Genomic DNA, 22,907 nt, shown 5'->3' on the forward strand with positions numbered 1-22,907 from the left:
GTAACCTGGGAGCTGCTGGACTTAGATTTTATGACCTGATTTTATTCTAAGCTCTGTTTACTCAGCTTTCTCTGTGTTCATGTTAACACCAGTGAAACTTAGGTTCTCTTACCTAGAGAATCTGGTTAGTTCAGAACAGATTTGACTAGAGCAGGCTGACCTGTGCAATGGATTTACACCCCCATACACACACATTTTAACTTCTGTTTATTTCTTGTAAAACTGAAAAAAGATACTTTTTCCTTGTGTGGTCGTTAGAGAAGACGAGTATTTCAGAACAACAGTCAATCTGAAGAAAAAATGCTTTAAAAATATTAAAGTACTCACTGTGAAAGTTTACACTCTGTCCATGACATCAAAGGTAGGATAAAGCCTGCACAACTAGCTACAAATCTGTTTAATCTTATTAGATGTTCTCATCACCTAACATGCACAGAAGCATGAATTTTGCTACAGATGAGTTGTTATTGGTCTTATTGCATCAGCTGATTTTCTAAGGAACTGAGCCACTTTACAGTAAATATTAATCCTTTCAGGACATGCAAATAATGAATTTACCAGAAAGCATTATCTGCTACTGGTACTGCTGACAAAGTAATTGTAGTACTTGTAAACCTGTTCCTGGATACCTAGGTAGGGATCAGAAAATCTGAAAAGGGGTTGGTAAATATTTTTAAATCTCTCCAGTGATTAAAAAATGTCTTGAAGAGGCTATTACTTTTAAGCTGTGTTTGCATTACTCTTGCAAATAGACATTTTTGTTTGCTTGAAGTGACTTTTTGCAGTAAATAGTGAATTCTAAACTTAAAAAACCAGCAAGGTAAAAGCAGCCAAAAATTCTGTTTAATAATAATAATAATGACTGGAAATGTTATTTAATCACTGATTTCTTACTGATATGATTGTTAAATATTTGTCAAAAGGAGCTGTATGGCAGCTGTTTGTTTTCCAAATTTTTCTCTAAACTGAAAAATTTTAATTAAGAAAGAAATACAGTTCAGTTTTGCCCTTATATTCTTGCTGTAGTCCAAAGGCCTTATATTGAGCTCCAACATTTTCAACATATTTTTTTTTTTGCTAAAATATGATTGACATGGCTCCACCTGTGTTTCGTAAGTATTGCTTGGTATTGGTTCTGGTTCCTCTGGTTTCAATATTACAGATTTTGGGCATAGCTGAATGATCTGTCAGCTCAAATGCTAAAAATGGCAAGTTTTGTTAAGTATTGTCAGGAATGAACACTAAACAAGCACTTGTTTCTTATTGCAGGATGTGAAGAGTCTGCTGATACAGGGAGAGATCAAGTTGGATGGCAGATTTTTTTTCATAGAGGAGTTCTGGGCTTAAATTAATTCTTATGTGAGCTAGGAGAAGAGTCCCATGATAGGAGAATACATTTGGGTTTTATCAGTCAACCAACAATCGTACATCAGTCTAAATAAAGTCAAGTCTGTATACAGTAATGATGGATGGGTTGTGAGAAAAATGGGGCATAACGTTACTCCACCATTTTGCAGTTACCGTTTCAGATCTGAACTCATTTATTTTATTCTCTGTATTTGATTTCAGAAGAAATAATGCAGGTGACAGACAGAAGGCACTACAAGTTATGCTTCAGGTCCTGCAGACGTGTGATCACCCTGCTCCAGATATGTTTTGCTTATGTGGGAGGATCTACAAGGATATGTTTCTTGATTCTGACTGTAAAGATACCAATAGTCGAGATCATGCCATTGAATGGTAACAGGAAAAAAAACCAACCCAAAAATATCTATTTAAAAACATTTTCAGACTTCTGGTTACAAAAAGCAGGGCTTTAAGAATTAGATCAGTTGTTCTACTTACCTCTTTTTTCAGGGTCCTGTTTGAGTAATTGGTTTACTGAGCACCAGATCTTTGGTTATGTGTTTCTTTGCTTCTCTTTATAGACTGTCATGAATATAAAATGATACACTTATTTACTGGGGTGGGGGCAGGGTGATGATTCATCCATGTCTTTGCAGAGAAAAAACCAACTAGTCTGCTTCAAAGCCAAAATTAAGTACAAGTGAGAACATGGGGCTTATGTTGGACCTCTGTGCAGGGATGATTTCCATGTTGGATCCTCATGAAATGCAATGACCTACTGTATATATAAAAAAATATTGATAAACTACATTATGAATTTTCTTAAGACAGTAAGGCATGCATGTGCACACAGGCTCTCACTGACATACCGTTCACATAGGTGTGTTTATATAATCACATAGACTATTGCTGAGTACAATAATGTTAGCAATATAGGTTTGTACTGTAACTGAAATACTCTTGTCTCTTTCTCTGTTTTTCCCCCCAAATCACCTCAACATGGTTAAGTGCAACATGTATGGGTAGTAGTGAACATAGGCACGGGTGGATGTCTTCATCCTGCACCAGCTAGTGGCGTGCATTCAGCCTTTGTCAGCTGTGTCTCATTAACTTTAATGAACATGAAGCATTGAAACAAAGGACTTGGAGACATTTTGTAAAGCTTGCACTGGAGACTAATACTTTCATTGCTTCTCTCGTGCGAATATTATAATCAAATTAGGTTCTGTTGCATTTAAAAGTTTTGCAGTAACCAGTTTGTTTTATTTTCATAAAATTACACAAGTCGTCAGGACATAAAACTAAGCAGAAGTTTTTCATTCTCATCATAAGGCAAAACGCTACTTTCTTTCAAGTGCCCTTTGCAAAGACTGCCATTGGTACTGACTATCCGTATAGTCTTTACAGTAAATTAATAGCTTAAAACACCTACTGAAACTTTGCAGTATTTCAGTTCTTCTGTGCGGTGAGATGTGAGCTCTTGGCTCTTCTCTGCAGGTATCGCAAAGGATTTGAACTTCAGTCAACTCTGTATTCTGGAATTAACCTTGCAGTTTTGCTACTTGTTGCAGGACAACAGTTTGAAAGCTCAATGGAACTGAGAAAAATAGGTAAATATCCACACACAGTGCCACAGATGAGTTTTCTGCCTATCTCCCGATGAAGAAAACAAGATGCTTTTCTTGATGGGTTGCACAGACAGAAAGGGGTTTCAGGCTGTTTAGTGACGGGTCCTGGATGGCAGTCTAAAACACAGGCATCCTGAAGGACCATTTTTCTCCTTGTTGCCTTGGAGTAGTTTTCTAGTAACTTGGCCCATTTAAAGAGTCCCAGAGATGGGAGAGGAACAAGGACAGGCCAACTTCAGCACCATTCATAAACTGCCTTTACTGCACCACAGAGATTATTTGTTTCATAGCCAAAAGGGGTCAAAGACAGGACGATGTGAGAGTGTGACCCAGCTGTCCTCAGGGATGCTAGAGAAGGATCCACAAGGTTTGTGTTGTCTCTGAACTGGGAGATCCACAGGAAGTATTGCCTGGAAGGATCTACCAGGACAGTAACTAGTTGTCTACCTAGAGTCACATCTTCCATGTAGATGCACCACTATATACCTATAAAGAAATCATATGATAGAAACAGATTTACAGTTCTTCCTAGAAAGGTAATAGATGAAAAGTATATTTGGAATCACATCCTGTCTGAAACATATACTTGAACCTCAAAAGGGAAGAAGGCAGGAGTGGCTTTAAATCATACTCCAGGGTAGACTTGTGTAAGCCTCTAGCCATTGATCCCTTGCAGTAGGTGCAGATCTTGAGGATACAGTGATGCTTACACTGCTTACACTGAGAATCAGATATCAAACAGCCGAGACCGATAGCACAAGAGGTTTTTCAACACCGTGTTTGGTAGGAGGTCTGGCTGTCTGAACTGTATAGGGGATGTTATTTGCAGACCCAGCCTCTGTGCTGGGTAACGTTTTTTTTTCTCGGGAAAACTTGCTCCACTTTATCGCTAATGCTTAATCAAGTCCTATTAGTTTTCTTCTGATAGACTTAGCAGTAAAAAAAACTCATTAGTGTTTTACTGATAGGAAAATATGCTTTGTTGAAATTTTACAGGTGTGCGATTAAACAGTTTATTGGGAAGAAAAGGAAGCCTAGAAAAAATGAACAATTACTGGGATGTGGGACAGTTCTTCAGTGTGAGCATGCTGGCTAATGATGCTGGTAAAGCAGTACAAGCAGCAGAGAAACTTTTTAAGCTGAAACCTCCAATGTGGTAAGTGATAGAAGGCTGTAACTCAAGTACCCAACTGTAAGGAAATACACAAATTGTAAAAAAATCTTGTAGTCACTTGAATAACTTGACTGGATTTTTCCATCTTAGATTGTTTGTAACTGACTTTATACTCTGTTCTTTTATTTTGGGAAGAAAGGGTGTGTGTGTAAAAAATTAAGTTACCCATCGTTAGTTTTATATCCCATTGAAACACATTTTAAAAGAAAGAAATTGGAAATCAGTGGTGATTCGTTGTGAAAGAGTTGTGTAAAGATTGTGAAAACTCTTCTCAGGGTTTGGGTAGCTGCTGCTTCCCTCCTCCATCTTCTAGCTCATAATGTCCTGTCTAATCACCATGTAACAACTCATGTAACTACCTTTTTGCAAAAAGATACTGTTCACGAACATCCATGTGATCTTATGACTTAAAGTTTTGACTGAACTTGCTATTCTTTCCAGAAAAGTGTAAAGATCAACACAATTGTTTCCATTATGGTAGCTTTTAAAGTACATTTAATTTTGCAGTAAATTTTTTGGATGTATAAGTCAGTTAAGTTAGAATCTGGTCAAATTTTCTTTTCTCTCTGTTAACTCACCGATTCAATACATTCTAGGTACTTGAAATCATTAGTTCAGAATCTGATGCTAATTCAGCGTTTCAAGAAACTCACCGTAGAACATTCTCCTAGACAAGAAAGATTGACTTTCTGGCTAGATATAATTTTTGAGGCAACAAAAGAAACAACTAATGGACTGAGATTTCCAGTAAGATACTATGACCAAACAAGTGTTACATGTCTTCTGTTTCTGGATAGGATATAACAAGCATTGGAAGACTCTAAACACAATATTTACATACTTAACTGCCTGTTATTTCATTGCATGAACTCAAACCCTGTATTCTGCTAATCTTTACTCCATAAAAAAAACCCCAAAACATTTAACCCACTACCCTAAAAGCATCCTAATAAATACTTTTAAGTCTCCTACAACAAATTGTGATAATACTGTTTTGTTGTACATAGGAACACAGCCTCTTCCTGCCTTGTCTTGCCCTTCTCTCTTCACCTGGAAATTTTTTAGGCCTTACTTTGAGATTAGCCATTGTCTATATCAGAGCATGTGAAGATACTGTCATGTATTAGCTGCTGGTTTATTAAGGAAAAATACTCTCTTTTCAGGTTTTGGTGATAGAACCAACTAAAGTCTACCAGCCTGCATATGTTTCAATCAACAATGAAGCAGATGAGAGATCTCTTTCTTTGTGGCATGCCTGTCCCACTGAAATGGTAAAACTACCAGCAGATATGTTTCATGTGTCCTGATTCGTTGTACTTAAAGTCACTTTTTTTGCGTGTAGGTTTTGGAGCACTTTACAATAATTCAAATATTGTTACAATTCTGTGAAGCACAAGCCTCAATATCTTTTTTGTGCACATGTGGGAGTTGACTTTTTACAGAGAAAGTAAAAGGAGGGACTACAATTAGAACTCAAGTGACCTCTAGTTAAGATTTCAATTATCTTGACCATGTGTCTTAGAAGCGCTTGGGTTCTTTGGTCTGCTCATTATATTTCTCATTAAAGTCGCATAATTTTTATTAAGATGCAGCTCAAAGCTAGATAAAAAGCAAAGATAAAGCCTAGCATTGTGTTTAATTTTTTAGAAATTTTAAAGTCTTACAATTATAAGATTAGAAGCAAGAAAAAATGGCAGCCTGTGACAAATAAGCATCAAGAGATAAAAAATTCGTTGTCTTGGATTACTGGATAATCCAAGGAGATTAGGAAAGGAGTAGGTCCAGTTAAGGACAGTGTAATCTCTTAAAAGTGAGAAATAATTTTAGTTTCACTTTGACTTGAAATCTGGAATGTATTTCAGCACCCCTTCTTAACATCAGAACAGAGTAGGTGGAGAATAGATTAAAATTTTAGAAAGGCAAAGCATGGAAAAGAAGCATGTTAGAGCCTTTACTTCCACTGTGCACCATTTATATTAATTTTTCCTCGGTGAATAAAACAACAGAGTATGGCCTTTCTTTACCTATACATCAATCTTATTTGAAATTTGGGGGTAAGAAAGAAAGAAGGGAAAAGAGACATGTTGGAAAAATTTTATTTTGCTCACCATGCTGTAACTTTGTTTCCAATAGTAAGTCAAGGTTGAGCTGTGGTTGATTGTAGCTCTTTGTTCTCTACAGAAACAGATTCATGAATGGAATTTTACAGCTTCTTCCATTAGGGGAATAAGGTTGGTATGTCAGAAAACACTTAAATGTTTTTTTTATTTGATTTATGTTTTATATTTCCCTTAAGTGGGAAATCTGGATTCTACCCTAAATCTCTGCTTTGCATTGCCTATTATAAAAGCTTGTTCAACCTGCCTCGAAATGTCAACACAGAAGAGTATACCTTTCCATGCATGGGCAGTGCTGTGTGTTTCTCATAAGACTGCTCATCTGAGAGAGGTGTGTGGACATGTGTCTACTCTGGGAGACTTCCCTGTTTTCAATTGCGTACTTGCTTTTTATATATTTTTCTAAAATTTTCAGTGAAGTTACTGCCATCTCTGTATTTAAAAACAAGGAAGGCAGAAGAGCCCTTAGCTCTTCTTGCTTCCTTCTGTAAGTGAAAGAATGGTTTGTCTGTTTTTTCTTTAAGAGAAGGAAACTATGGTATCTATTTTTTGTTTGGAATTCAGAAATTCTTTTGATATGTCTAAAAACCTACCAGCTAAAACCTGGATTATTACAGGCATGGACGTAATTTGCGCTAAGGAAAGAATTCTTGAGCTGGAAAGAGATTGCTAGTTACTCAAGGACTAGCCTCTAAATAGTTAAAGTAGTTCCATTTTCTGATGCCTAGATTAATGGAAATGCTAGTCACAAATAAATGGGTCCAAATATTAGTACAAAAGAAGATCAGAATATTGCACAGAAAGATCACGGTTGTTCTGAGAAGTGAAAGGATAGAAAAGAATCACATATGGTATATGCAAAATACATGACAACATCTAGAAGCTAGCTTATATATCTCCAGGTGGGCTACTTTGCTGCCAGGAAGGTCAGAGGCAGAGCACCAGGAGAGAAATCAAAATTAAACCTATCTGTTCAGCCTGGCAGTGTGTCTATGGCATTCTTGCTCTCTGTCTGCTTATGCAGACTGTAGCTAGGAACCAGAGGAGCCATAAGAACAGGGAACATGAGGTGGGCTTTTGCCTTCTCTGCAAGTTTGTGAGTCACTATGCTGGTGGATGTGGCCTTTTCTAGAGATGTAGAGATGTTGGCTTGAGCTATTTGTGTAAGTGTATAAGCTTAAGGGCTTGAAAAACTCTGATTCAAGTACAAGCATAAATTCAGATATGTAATGAATTCTATAGTTCTCAAAGCAGAGGGCTTCTGGGCTGTGATTTTGACCCTAAGCACCTAAGTTTTAGGTCCCGAGTTTGTCTTTTATGAACTTATCTATAGATAACTATAATCTACTTAAGCAAATAAGCTCAGTGAAAAACTGTTTCTCTGAATAAGGTGAGTGGTGATTGCTATGAAAGCCTACAATTGTGGATTTGGACATAGATTCTACCATAACTTCAGTTTTCTCTTCTTAAAAAAGCAGGTTTTGGTTTAATTGAATTCAATGTGATATTTTATTCTACTGCTCCAATGCAATGTAAGTAGATGTGCAGTTGTCATTACTGAAGTCTGTGGAGCTGACTGAGCATAACTCAGCGTAATGTTTGTGAAACGTTATTAATTACTTTCAGTCAACACGTTCCACAGAAATTAATCTTTGAGAAAGATAACTTAATGAAATGGAAGCAAGCAATTAATTTGCTTTGATTCTTAATCACTGCTGGGGATTACAAAGCTCAGAGGCAGTCTTTTTAAACTTAATGGAATTAGATGTTTGCTTTGTATGTGGCAACTTACACAATTGCTATGCCGTTGAAATTGCTTTAGTTTAAAAAAAATAAATTAGTGGTCTCAGTTAACTTATACTCTATCAAAACCCTTAAACTGTATTTATGCTAACCAGTTCATCTTATATATCATATACATTACACTATTTATAGTATGGTATTGTTACTCAGATACTATCTTGTCTATCCTGTATTTGCCCTTGAAAGAATCATCTTGCTTTGTCTCTTAGTTCTCATATCAGCTATACCAGAATGAAGCTACGAAATGGCATAGTGTATTTTCACATAGCTCTGAAAAAAAATCTTCTGGAAAAATTCTAATTTTTTGGAACATCTGTTCATGTAGCCCTTAATGATGCTACAGCAAGTTGGTCTTGTAACATTCTGCAACTTTACTGTAGTCTACTGTCATGTATTTTAACTAATTGGCTCAACAGAGGCTAAGCAAAATCTGTGTTTGACTAAATAGATCAGGTAAGAATCTAATCAATTTTATTATTTTAATGGACAAAAATTATGAGAATACCTTAATGAACATAACAACTTGGCATTTATGTAGAATAACAGTGAAGTGCAATTGTTTGGAATAAGATATTAATTCCTAAATTCACTTTCATATTGATACTATGTCTTATGGCCTCTTCACTTTTCAGTTCAGTGCATTTAGATGGGATATATATGACACTGGCAAGACACAATGTGTAATAAATGATCACTTCGTCAGAATTGTTGCAATTATTGCTGCAGTTTGGAATAAATATTGGTTATGCCAACACTTGTTTATCTGTCTTAAGACCATAAAAACTATATACTGTGAAGGATCTGCTACACTGTAGGTGTTTTGCAGTTCAGTTTTACTGTAGGAGTGATGGAATTATAAAAACCACAAATAGTTGTCAAGCTTAAAAGAAAGGCTTTCCTGATAGCTAGGTTAGTGTCAAAGCAATTCGCTTTCCATTGAGGTATCATCAAATACCAAGAAAACTCATGGAACTGCGTAAAAATGGAAAGGGAGGCAAACAACAAACAAACCTCAAAATACTTCAGATAAATCAGTATTTTAACAAAGTAGCCTAATAATTTATCAAATTGGAGATAGATAATAGAATATATAAATAAACTCAAAGCTTCTAGTTGTAAGGAAAATGCATATAATTGTGTTCTGTCTCTCTGAGGTAGTTAACTGATAAAGATGTTTGCCAAGTGCTCATAATTAAAAAAAAAATGAACTCCTCCTTGTTCTATTTCTTCTAATAGTTACATCCAAAATAATATTTTCTTAATGTGAATTTTACAGCATTTCCAAGTTTGATGAACGATGTTGTTTTCTTTATGTCCATCACAACTCTGATGACTTTCAAATCTACTTTTCTACAGAAAGCCAATGTAGTAGGTGAGTTCAGTTTGTGTGGGTATTGCATGTGAGATCTATGTCATAAATAAAAATGATTTAGTAAGGGTTGAAAGCTGACATTTTTGCTTGAGAAATTATTTATTTCTTCACTTCTTTTTCTTGATGAGGTAGCAAAGAGCTAAACTCACTGATATTTAAGGTGATGAGAGCACTATCCCGTTACACTTGTTGGCTGGTTCTGATCGGTTTCCCTGCAGGTGATTAGGTCTGAGAAAAGGCTTAAGTAGCTTATTCTAATTTATAACTATTACCTTCTTTTTCTGTGTCTTGGCCATGTCATGTAAGGTACAATGTTGGATATGGTTCCCTTATGTATCTGTTTGGTTTGATTTAAGTAAGAGCAACAGAATTTAATAGAAATTTCTAGCTTATATTGTGTCACAGATACCTGTTACTGTTTGCACCTGTATTCAAACATTTCCTGATGATAAGTTGTCTCTGAACAGTAAGTATGCTACCTGAATTTCAGACCTAAATCTTTACAAACCAAATTCTTCCTAGATTTTTGGCATATAAACCTTCTGAATGAAGTAGGAGTGATTTGTTAATGCACTTAATATTTGGGGTTCGATGGTACATTTATTTTTCTTGCAATAATTATTATTTATGTATTGCATGGAATAAACTCAGGTTAAAGAAAATTGTTAGCTCTGCAGCATGCATTACATAAAAGATAGGAAACACTAAAAGTAATGTTACCTGCTCAGCCTTGATTTGGCATTGCAATTTGTGAGTTATGAAACATAGTCATATTTTTATGCATTACTCAGTGTACTACAGGAGTCTGTTCCAGAGAGGTGTGTCTATTAGTGAAAGAAATATGAATATTTTATAATAATTGTTAACTACTTGTTGTAGAATTTGGGAAAAAGTGAGTGGCTCAGGCAGGGAACTACAGGAAAGGATGGTCTTGTGCTTAAGAATCTTCATCCCAGAGAACTAGATGAAACTAGTTAAAGCTGTTCTTCAAAACATGTTATTACTTTTATATTCTTAGCTTTCTGGATGCCTGTCTAGAAACCACAAAATCTGGTTTTTAGAAATACTGAGTAATCATAGTTGCAATCAAAGTCCATAAGAACATTGAAATTAAACTGAAGGTAATAGAATTCTTATCACTACACAGATGGAGAACTACTCAATATGATGTTGCAAATTTAACACTACTGAATGGAACCACTGAAAATCAATACTTGATTTTTTAATGTCTCAGCTTATTCTATAATTACATTTGTAAAGACAAGACCATACTAAGTACTTCCCATCAGTGTACAGAAAAAATATTTGAGTAGGATCTACAAAGATTTTACTATGCAATTACAATAACAAGCAAATATTGGGTTCTGCTACAGCAAATAAAAGAATTGTATAAATGAGTAGGCTTTTCAGTGTGTGTTTGATGTTCTTCCTCATTTAAAATAGGATAAATATGGAGAAAATTAATGAAAGAAACCTATGAACATGCTAGTCAGGTTATTAGCTTGAAAGCAAAGCCTACCTTGCAAACAATCTGTTTAATCTCCTTCCAAAAGGATATTTTTTCTTTGATCCTGTGTTATTTATTGTTTTTATAGATTCTGTGGGTTGGTGAAAGAAATTTTGTCTGATGCAGTTGGTAGTACTTTGGAACTAGAAGGAGAAATAGATGGAGACACATTGGAGGTATGTCAAGGATAAAAGATCCAAAATCTCTGAAACTTGTCCTCAGTCTTCCCTGCACTTCCATATCAGTATACTAGAAAGACAGGAAACTCCTTAACTGTACATGAAATTTCAACTCTTACAAAACTGTTTGTACGCAAGACTTGTATCCACTAGAAAAAATGCATTTTTGATTAAGTGAGCCTCTTATTATTGTAAACTGTATAAATCCCTAATGAAGGTTGTTACTGTTCTTATATTTCTGTTGCAAACAATCTGTTGATGAAACTCATCTGATATCAGCTGGATTAAGTGGATAGAAAAGGTAAGATATTAAACACATTCTAGGAAAAAGCCATTTAGCAAAGGTACTTCAGTTTTTGTAGCTGGTACCTGATATTATTATTACTCCAGATTATTTCATTTGACAGGCTTTTTCTGTCACAGAGATTTGTGGATATTCAGAACAGATTAATCAATTATGCTTTTTATTTATCACTGAAATACCCATTTTAGGAACCTGTAGCTGTAGGCTTTCTTTATAGTCAGTACAGAGGGGAGAAAAAAGAAAACTTGGAAAGAGTTATTCATATTTTATGTAGGCTCAGGTCAGGGTAGGCGAATCCATGTCTTCATAAATGGACGCATAGCAAATATCCAGATTTGTAGTACTAAGTACATATCCTGTGTTTCTGTTTATTTGTTTTGAAATGTGAAAAGCCATAACTTTTATTTGTGGTCAAGCAAATTCAGTCAATCTGTTTAATAAGTGTAAAAACCCTGCTACCGTTTGTTTGAGCTGGCTATCTTTCTGATTATGTGTCATTCCAGCAATTCTCTTAGGCTTACATTTCAGAGCAGCTCTTTATCATAATGAACCTTTTGTAGTACCTGAGGCTTCAGAAGAGGATTAAGAAAGCAGACCATCTATTTTACTGTTGAATGTTATTGCATATATCAAGGAAGATGAGTTTTTGCACTGAAGCTTGTGCATAGCGTCCACAGAATTCTCTCCTCAAGTGAAAAGAATGAGATATGCAGCTATTAAGCCCAGCTTAACACATACATCTGTGGTGTCAACATAGCATCAGGGCTCTGCCTTGGCAAAGATAGGGTATTATCTATAGCTGCAGATTCTATATTACATACTATGTACATAGCTAATAGCAAGACAATCTCCAAACCCCACAATCTGTTCAACTATTAATCTTTCAGAGGAAGTGCACTTGCTGTAGCTTGAGCCTTTTAGAAACTGAACTGGGAAGATCACTTGGGAATGCACAGCAGGAAACAATCCTGCATGAATCAGTGACTTATGGAGAAATGACTACAGAAATTAATTTTAAATCTAAGTTATATCATTCTATATATCTTGAAGTTTTCACAATTATCACCTTGTACTTACTGTCTTAGGTTAGTACATTGAAACAGAAATCAAGGTGCAGAAGGGGAGGATTAATTTCTTTAGGTTATAAATGAGCCAAGATGCTTAACATCTCCCTGCAGCCTGAGACCTTGCATTTAAGAAGAGACAACATGGACAGTGAAGCTTTGTATGGTCTTGATAGGCTTAACAAGCACAGAGAAAGCAGAAGTTCTTACCAGTAATTAAACACCTGTTTATATATAGGGAAGAGGAAGAAATAGCCTTGAGCACAGGCTGAGGGAAGAAAATCTGATTTCAGTCAGAATTCTTACAAGAATGTTGTCCCAGGGTGTTGTGTATTTTGGATTGTGGTATTATTTGAAGGCAATTACAGTTTGGTTCTACAGCTAACAAGGATTTGAAAGGAGAGTGAGTGTGGCCATCCTTTCTACCTTAGGGTATTCCCTTCTGGATTTTAATATTTAATGAGTCCCTATCACTTTAAGACTACCTGCTGTACCCCAGATAGGATATGCTCAATCAGAATCTGCCCTACCACGTTCATGGAGAAGGTCAGCTATGAACACTTGTTTATTCATACCTAACGGTTGAATTGCACATCCAGTGGATCACGTAGCCAGACTTTTGGCAACCAGCAGTAATTTATTCAATCTTTGTAGCTGTTGGAAAGAGAGGAGGCAAATGTTAAGTGGCATCAAGTATATACAAGAGTATTAAACTGTCTACTAACTAGCACTGAACTATAAATCTCAACAATTTTCATGTATCCTGGGATCCAGACTAGAGAACATAGGTTTCTGCACACTAAATATAGAGTTGGCTTAGGGCCAGTCTGTTGCGGATAGGGTTGCTGTCAATCTTAAATTCTGCAATGTGACTGCTGTCTTTTTTCTGCACAGCTTTATCTATGTGATAGCTGTGAAAGCTGGATATGCTCCTACCAAAGAACCTGAAAAGTTTTACATACGGCGTTTTGGGTCAGTTATGCCTATCATATAACAAGATTATGTTATGAGCTATGAAGTGCTGAAACATGGAAAACGAAACTGTACTAAAGCTGTGCTAACGCAAGTTTAGTTCCACTGAGCAGAATACGCGAATATGCTGTTAGGATAAACGACAGACGTTTTTTCTTTAGCACACTCCATACAGCGGCATGAAACTTGCCATCTTTGCTGAGGTGAAGCGGGGGGGCAAGTCAGTGACACATAGACATTGCAATGCCAGAGCTGTCATACGAGCTGGGAGGACACTTCAGAGAAATAGATTTGAGGCTGCATTCTATATGAGAGAGTCTTACTATTGAGTGAAGCAGAAAAAGTGGTCATGACAAAAATGTCAATAGTTATGGTCGTTGTAAAAAGATTTGTTGGCTGGTTGGTTTTTTTCTTTTCATAGAGAGTTCATATGAAGCCACAGAGAATACCTTGCAGTTTTCCCATATGGGACATCCTCTGGGATTTGGAAACATACTGTGGGGGAGGCCTGTGTATTCCTGATTAACATCTGAGGCTATGAAACTGTCCAATTCCTTTCTTAACTCTTTGCAAAAGTGTTTTTTCAATATCCTTTATCAGTTCCCTGATTTGAATCAGAGGTGTGCTGCTAAACTTCCATAAAAAATTGTTTTATTTAGTGTCTGGGATGTACTTTTATGCAGCATCATTCATCAACAGGATTTTTCACTGACCTCTGTAGTAGGAGAGCTATGTGATAAGATCACTATATGGGACAAGACCATGATTTGGCGTAAATTAGTGAAGCTTTATTGAAGTCGGTGAACCAGCAGTGACTTATTCACCTGGCAACAGCAGCAGTGGAAACCCACTACTTCATATATTTAATCATCCTTGGAGAAGATGAGCTTTTTTTTTTTTTTTTTGCCTTTTGGAAAAGCTCATAAGGGAAATATGTCAGAATTTAATTTTGCTGTGACTAAGCTCAAATGAGAGTTTAGGGTCTTAAAACAGTGTCCACCCACTATAATATCACTTTTATCTATTGATTAAACCATTGGTTTCAAAATTATAGGTTATGTTCCATACATCTATGTATTCTGAAGACTCTGTCAGCAGTTCTTAGACATGATACCTGAATGTGTTCTTTTGACAGCACTGTTCCATTGATTTTGTTTTAATGCTGTGTTCCTTGTTTGGTGAATGCATTTTGAAGTTGGTTGGGGAAGATTGTTTTGTAAAGCAAGTAACATGGAAATTTTACAAGTTGTATAACGCGCCAGGCTGGTGGGTAACCTGTACTACAGCTGTGCTGCGGCAGCTACTCTGTGCTGTACTAACTCAGTATAGTACATAACTTGTTAAAGCTCTCTGTAATGTCAAATGTTAGCGATAACAATTTCTGTGCTGCTTTGTTTATCTTTTCTGCTTGCAGTATGAATATGATTATGATGAGAATGGTGACAGGGTAGTTCTGGGGAAAGGTACTTATGGAATAGTTTATGCTGGAAGAGACCTTAGCAATCAGGTCCGAATAGCCATCAAAGAAATACCCGAGAGAGACAGCAGGTAAGACCTCGTTTATTGTTGCATATATACTGCTAATGAAACTGCAGATGTCTGCTGACAACTTTGCTCTTCTTTGCATGTATTTCTATGTGGTTAGTTTGTAAAATCCCAGTATACTAAAATTCAATTTTATTCCCCTCATAGTATTCAACAGTACCCTTTTGAGAATAAGGACTTAATTATTTTTTGGAAAAAGTATGATATATAAAAAATTAGTAGTCTTTTATAACCTATATGTATATCCTATATGATATAATCTGCATATATATCTATATGATAACAGTTCGATAGTCTGTACGTATCTCATAAATTCTAGAATAAGACATACAACTGCAACCCAAACCCCCAAGTATCTCATTTGTATTCTTTTTGGGGAGGGGGAAAACCATAAAAGGAGTTTTGGAGGCAAAGACAGTACTATGTAATGGTACAGAGGAAAGGCATGTTTAAATTCTTTGAGGGCATGCTGCTTCTTCAAGATTCTTCTGAGATCTACCCCTGTACTTTTTCTGAATAGGCAGCCAGTCACACTGCATTTTGAAGGTCATTTGCATCGAGAATAAGATCAGTATCCCTAAAATCCATTCTGTTTACAAACTAGCATTTAAGCATAGCCTAGGAATTTTTTCTATATGATGAGATATGCCTCGATTCTTTGTTGGTTGGTTGGTTGGTGGTTTTGTGTTTTGGTTTGTTTTTTTTTTTAAATAGGTATTCTCAACCTCTTCATGAAGAGATAGCACTGCATAAATATTTAAAGCATCGGAATATTGTCCAGTATCTTGGATCTCTTTCAGAAGATGGATACATTAAGATTTTTATGGAGCAGGTGCCAGGAGGTTAGTATCATTCTGAACTTAGTCTTTCAAAGGAAGCAAGAGCAGTTAGGACTCTAAACTTAGTGAAAGCCAATAGATGTGCACTTAATATGTTTGTGCACTGTATATGGTTTTTCTGTTGAGATGTTAACTACAGGTGGCATTCTTCTCATATAAAGAATAGATTTGAAATGTACGTGTCCCAGTACTCTCTCCCCATTCTGTAATAATTATAAACCTAGAGAAAAGTCATTAAAAGTATTTGGTGTCAAATACTCCTGTGGTATAAAATAATGAAGTTAGAGCTGTATAGTCCATTTAGCCTGAGAATCTGAATGATGACTGGAGCTTTTAAGTTCCTGTTGAGCAGTAACACTGACTGAGCAATTAAGTATATACAAAGCACTGCTATTTCCTAGGTAGATTAGAGGTAAATTTATATGCTTCCCTTGCTCATAATTTCCAGTTCTGCTCCTCCAGTCTTCTCTACATTTTAAGATGTTAAGTGTCTCTATATCCTCTTTAGGCTAAGTTTCAAGTTCCCTTTTGCTATTTGCTCCTCAGTGTCAAGGATGTGTCAGAACGAGTATTAAATTCTTGTAGGAATATAATTTGCAAAATAAAACAGAAATAAAAAAAGCAGGAAAAAATGTTAATGTTTTCTGGGGAAGGTCCAGGCACAAACATTCAATGTGTAATTAAATACATCTGGAGCATTGAACATAGAGAAGTTGTTTAACTTTTTACTCCCTGTGACCTCTTCACCTGGAAGCTGAGACACTTTAACATATGTGATGCATGCAGATGTGATGAATTTATCACTGCCACTTGTTTTCCTGTACTTGTTAAAAGTGTCAGCTAGTGTTGTTTACATACCTTTTATTTCCTGTTCATATATGCACAGTACAGTGTGCTGTGATTAGTTGCTAATGTCAAGATATTATTGAACCAACTCAGATATTTTAAACTCTGCCGCTAGTCTTAAAAAGGAACCAGCTGTTCAGATTATGCAGGATTCTTTGAGGAAACTTCACTCTAGAAAGCTCTTCTTGTGGACTGAATATCCCTTTAGCTGAATTTGTCTGACATTAAGTAGACCCGCTACACTTAGTTTATTATGAGCAGAAAAAGCAAAATTCTTTATTTTGCCTCATGTTTAAAATATTTGTGTTATTTAGAAAAAGATTAGTTTTATTACAAGTAGGGGAAGTGTGGATGACCTATCTCCTACTCTGGACATTCATTACTTGGTTTCTTTCAGGAGCTTTCTTCTCTCTGTCTCTGAATATTTCCAGAAGTTAATCCCATATTTGCAAGGGAAAGACTCTTTCCTTTTTAATTCATCCTTCCCAATCTCAAGTAAATCAGCTTCCCTTTGCTTATGCGAGTGGTTGTTGAAGTATAGTGTATAACATCATGCAGTGTTATCTTTAGTCTTTATTTCATAAAGGGCTTAATGGTTGCTAGTCCTAGTCTCAGCAGCTGTTAGACTGAAGTGAGGGAGATGCCTCCAGCCCTGTTGTAACTTTCAGTCCTGTCATGGAGGTGGAAGCTAAGCTGGCAAGAAAGAATTAACCAGTCAAGAGCAGCAAAAAAATATTGAGGCATCTGGGAAGAATTGTGCTTAATTATAGGTACTGCATTTCTCTTATGTTAGTATATTGAGCAAAGTCTTAATCCGGACTGTTTCATGTTGATTTGGGGATTTTACTATCTTGGTACGCTTTCTTCTTAACTCTTGTAGGCAGCCTCTCAGCTCTCCTAAGATCTAAGTGGGGCCCAATGAAAGAACCTACAATTAAATTTTACACCAAGCAGATTCTGGAAGGCCTTAAGTATCTCCATGAGAACCAGATTGTACACAGAGATATAAAGGTAAATTTTCCTTTAGTGTATCTTGTGTGATTTGTTTTTTGTCTTATTTGCTTAAGTTAGTTTCACTCTAGCCTGAAGTAGAATTTTCAATAGAATTTCATGGAAGCTTAAAACAAAAGGGAAGAATAAAACAAACCCTTCTCCCTGGTGCTCCTGGAAAATTCCTTTGTAGAAATGTATATTACAAAGATAACTGCAAACTTCAAGGAATATTGAGATTAGAATTTGGAATCTGTACTCATCACTCCCCTCCCTGCTCCCTCTCTCATCCCAACCACAGGGCGATAATGTTTTGGTGAACACCTATAGTGGCGTGGTAAAGATATCTGATTTTGGTACTTCCAAACGGCTAGCAGGAATCAATCCATGCACCGAAACATTTACAGGTAAGACTACTTTAGCAGAGTTTATAAGGTTTTTGATGACAGATTTAGAGTTAAAACCAAGAGGCTCTTTGGATTTGTGATGAAAACATGATTAGATCTCTCTTTTCAGGGAAGAGTGAGTGGGAGTGTGATCACGATAAACACAGGCTTGCTATCTTTCTTGGGTTTTTTTAAATGTAATTTTCTTCCATTTTACTTTTTTAAAAAAATAACTTTTTAAGTGTGATAGGGTAATACTTTTGATTTAAAATGTTTTTCATTAAGTAGCAATTGATTTGTTGCAATTACATTTGGAAACACTTGAATACAACAACTTTTTCATTTAATAATCTTGATGTTAGATTATTAGAAAGTTAGTTAGAAAATCAGGCATGCAGACTTTCTTCAAGTATGTCTAAAAGTGCAGAAACCCAAACACAAACTTATAAATACTTTCAGTTTTGAGGCATTAATTATAAAACCCAATGAACTGGCTAAGTCGGGTGTTAGCAGCAGTGAAAAGAACAGTTTACATGAAAATATGAGGCTGGTATGTTACAGAAAAGCTTTCATGTACAACAGAGTAATAAAAACTTGCAATATTCAGGAAAAACAAGATTTGCTGAGTAACAGCTGAAACTCCACGTTGAGAAATTAATATGTTGTCACATAAATACTCAGTTCATTTATCAGTGGAGATATAGGTAGCATGATACTTTCACTTGTTATATGGCCATATGCATAGGCTGGTATCACAAATTGGAAGCCTCATACTGGCCTGTAGTTTAAGTAAATGGTACACAGACACAGCCGTCAGTTCTGTGTGGAAGACAGAAGACAACCTCCGTTTAAGTGATAATCAAGGCTTCCCATTACCTGTCTGATAGTGACTCTGCAGTTCCTCCAGCTTTCTTACGAAGGAAGCCATGAAAATAAAATTCTTAAGGTTCTGAAATAATGTTTCTAGGCTTTTTTTACTCATTATTAGCAAAGCTTGTGAATGGGAAACTGGGCCTGTGTTACATGATCTGAACACAGCATGTGATGTCTGCATCAATATCTCATGAGATCAACATCGTATTAGCTGCAGGCATTTGAAACAAATTATTTCCTGCAAAGCTGTTAAGGTTTTAGTTAGAGTCAAATCAAGTTAAGTTCGGAGTCCTTTAAAGAGAAGAAAAAAATGTGTTATTTTCCAGTTTGGAATCAGAAATACAGCGTTTGAATGTTTTGTTACAAATGAAGAGCTACAAGAAGCAATCTCTTCAGTTTATAGATGCTACAACAGAAAGATATATAAACGAGAGTATGTCTGAACAGAGCTGGTTAAATGCTGGCTACTGAAGCATTCATTTAAGGAGTTTCATCATTTTTTCCAAACAAGTTATTCCACAAATAATTTTCTCATAAATCATCTTGCTTATGAAAATGGGTGGAGAATTCTCAAATATGTACAGATCTCCTGTGGTATCTGGAAAAGAGCCTGCAATGTTTGTCTTTGCCATTTTTGTTAGACTGGTTCAATGCAGTCATACTCCATGGGAAGGAGGTGCACTTCCACATGGTGTGATGTATAGTTATACTGTGCTTCTCGTTTGTACAGGATTTTTTGAAATCTTTTAAGTATGTGAAGAGGTTCCATAAGATAAGGTCAAAGTCATGGAAGAAGACCCTTTTGTGGCTATGAAAAGTCATAGTCCAAAATTTAATTTTGGCCCAGGAAGCCACTATTATGGCTGATTACTGTTATGGTTGGAGCAGATGCTAGAGGAAAATCATTCTGTCTTTGCCTGTGTTTTACATACTCCTTTAGTGGCTTTTTAGCAACTGGTTGTTATCAGAGATGGTATATGGACAAACTGTATCTGAAGAAAAGTCACCATACTGTAATAAAAAGAGGAAAATCTTTCCTTGTGCCCTTCTTTGTTCTTTTTTTTTTTTTTTTTTTGCAGCCCTGTTTGTGCGTCAGAGATGCAATTTACCATGAGAATAAGTATTTTACCTAAGTGCTCATTTTGGTTTTAAAATCAATAAGCAGGTAGCTATAGTCCAGAGGGTCTTAAAAGGTCGCTTGCAATTTGTTTGGTTCCTTAACTGGGCACATAAACTCTGTGGGGTTTAGGCATTGTGTAATACAAGCACATGATTAGAAGAATGAGACTTCCAGTGGTTTAAACATTATACCCCTCCATTCAAGGGACACAGCCTGAGAACAAAGCTGTGGCTTGAACTTTTGTTCTACGGCAGTCACATTTAATGAACATAGTAAATATCCAATCTCTTTTATCTTCATCAGATGTCCTTTACTTAATGGTTCACAGCTTTACCACAGTGTAATTTTATTGCATTCTTCAGAACAAAAAATAATTTAATTTAAAGATGTCACAACAGACCTGATAGGTGTACTGTGTACAGGCAAACTTCAGAGACATTCAAATTCATCTGTTAAGAGCCAACTATAGGCTTAGGCAGGATCTTATTTTGCCAACATGTATAGCTTTAGAAGTTTCAATGGATTCTTTTTTTTTCTTTCTTTTTTTTTCCCCTAACCTTGGATGTCATAAATCCCAAGCACATCCAAAAGACTTTAAGACTTCCCAAACTGCAGTTTATGATGGGTTCCCTTATTTTTTTAATTATCATGTAATTGATTTACCTTGATTACAACCTTGATTGGTTTTGTGTAAAACTTGATTTTTTTTTTTGTTTTGAAACATTATCTTTATTATCTTCTATTTACAAAAATAGCTGCTTAATTATAAAACTAAATTTAATTATATTAAAAAAATATAACTTTTTAAAATTCCCTGTCACTAGTGTTCTCCTTATAAGGGGATAACATTCGAAAAAATATTCCTATGAACACTATCTGTCACTTTACAGGTTTTCATCATGTCTTACGTGCATAATCTTTACAATTTGCTATCTGCAAAAATCGTTTGATGTTCTGAGGAAGCATTTGAATTATGTGGTGAATATAGTTTCAGCAGTTTGAAGCCTCGTATTAGAAAGAGGAGGGGGGGAAGGTGGGGTATAGAAAAGATGTTAACACATAAGTTTCTGTCCAGTTTTCAGTCCTGAGATGGGAAATCAAATATTTGGGCTATACAGGTTGAATTTGACATGTTTTTGGCTTGCTTAGTGGTGTGCTAATTCTCTTTAATAAGAATAAAGACTGTAACACTTGACTGTTCTTTTTGTCCTGACTAGGAACCTTGCAGTACATGGCTCCAGAAATCATCGATAAAGGACCGCGAGGATACGGTGCACCCGCTGATATCTGGTCACTAGGTTGTACCATTATTGAAATGGCAACAGGCAAACCTCCATTTCATGAACTAGGAGAGCCTCAAGCAGCAATGTTTAAAGTAAGTACAGGGTTTTTTGCTATAGAGTTCATGAATTTTCAAAAACTAACTTATTTTTTTAATATTAATTTAACTGGTAGTAACCTTTTGTTATGTAGTTACACGAAGCCACAGTCTCAGCTGTGTTCTTAACTCTCACCGAATGATCCTTCTCTGCTCTAAGCCGTGTTGCTCTTGGGGGCAATAATTTATTTTTGTGCTGGAAACAGGTCATGACTCAGAGCAGCAATCTGAAAAGTGAGTGAAGACTTATGAAAACTAATATTCTCTACCCTCTTACTTCTGTCATCTCCTGCTTTTGGTTTATGATTTCCTTCCTGGCAACCAGTCTCTCCAATAACGATAACCAAGTTATTTATGCTCCTTTAAGTTTTTTTTTTATAAGCCTCTCTCCTGGAGTATCTGTTTGCCTTGTCTTTCAAAGGCCCACTCTCTGCAACATGGTTGGAAGCTATGGTGGAAGAGGGTCGGCTAACTTTCCAGGATTTCTGGTATGTACTGAAGGATTAAAATACTCTGTATTTTACATCCTAAATCCTTTGGATCAAAGCTACCTCCCGGTAAACTGTTTCCTCTAGTACTTTGTTTCTCTTAATGTGTCTGTTTTCAAATGTACAAATTAACACTTGAGAAGAGAATGCTTCAGACAGTTTTGATAATAAATGTATTTGAAAAAAGTTACTTGTTCTCACTCTAAAACTAGCAGTAGTATAAAAGTTTTGATGTGGTAATGTGATATACAGACTGAAAATTTTTGGAATACCACTGGCTTGCAGTAGACTTGTAGCAAAGTACTTACGTTTTCATTTAGGCTTCAGAGTCCTCATTCTTATAATGGGGAAAATATCACATCCATAACCTAGCAAACTGCTTTAAATTATGAATATTGCTAATTCTTTTGTGTATGTTGTTGAAAGTCACTGTGTGAGCATTAATAGAATAATTAATGGAACCATGGTAGCAAAATTAGATCTTTATCAATAAGTATAATAAGCTGGGCTGCAATTCATCATGGCATATAATGCCATGCATCGTATTAGGCCTGTGAGTTTTCCCATGCACCATAGCTAAAAGGCAAAGAAAGGCATGGTTATGCATTTTCATGTTGTTATTTCTACGGTATAATGTCACCTTGGTGCTGTCAACTTCTGACACTACTTCAAACGAAGCTGCCTGAGTGAATATGGCTTGGTTCACTGAAGCTTTCCTGAGGGAGCCATGGAAAAAGACTTTTTCCCACATGGCTGTATATGTCAGATGTGGTTCTGCTAGCAGATACCTTTTCATCTTACACATCTGGCACGTAGTTGAACTGTTCAGTGAGTTACATGTCTTGTTTTTCAGCACAGTTTATTGAACTGTCAGGAAGCGCTGGTTCAGTTCTGGGTGCTTGACGAGGTGTGCGCAGGCTCATGAGGTGAGCTCTGGCAGGATTGTGTGTGTCCCTGCGTCCTGCCCTTAAGCAC

At 36.1% G+C, this 22,907-nt stretch overlaps 1 protein-coding gene across 1 annotated transcript in view; it reads left to right on the forward strand.

Moving 5' to 3' along the window:
- MAP3K15 (mitogen-activated protein kinase kinase kinase 15) overlaps positions 1–22,907 on the forward strand; it is an 87,266-nt gene that overhangs the window by 51,747 nt on the left and 12,612 nt on the right. The window contains exons 7-19 of the mRNA XM_055702548.1: positions 1,570–1,740; positions 2,845–2,957; positions 3,972–4,131; positions 4,746–4,896; positions 5,313–5,420; positions 6,331–6,380; positions 9,346–9,441; positions 11,037–11,124; positions 14,882–15,015; positions 15,727–15,854; positions 17,578–17,708; positions 17,989–18,094; positions 21,284–21,441. Coding sequence (XP_055558523.1) covers positions 1,570–1,740; positions 2,845–2,957; positions 3,972–4,131; positions 4,746–4,896; positions 5,313–5,420; positions 6,331–6,380; positions 9,346–9,441; positions 11,037–11,124; positions 14,882–15,015; positions 15,727–15,854; positions 17,578–17,708; positions 17,989–18,094; positions 21,284–21,441 — 1,594 coding nt within the window. The remainder of the gene's footprint in view (positions 1–1,569; positions 1,741–2,844; positions 2,958–3,971; positions 4,132–4,745; positions 4,897–5,312; positions 5,421–6,330; positions 6,381–9,345; positions 9,442–11,036; positions 11,125–14,881; positions 15,016–15,726; positions 15,855–17,577; positions 17,709–17,988; positions 18,095–21,283; positions 21,442–22,907) is intronic.

The sequence above is a fragment of the Falco cherrug genome, chromosome 2 (assembly GCF_023634085.1).
Source record: "Falco cherrug isolate bFalChe1 chromosome 2, bFalChe1.pri, whole genome shotgun sequence".
Taxonomy (NCBI): Eukaryota; Metazoa; Chordata; class Aves; order Falconiformes; family Falconidae; genus Falco; species Falco cherrug.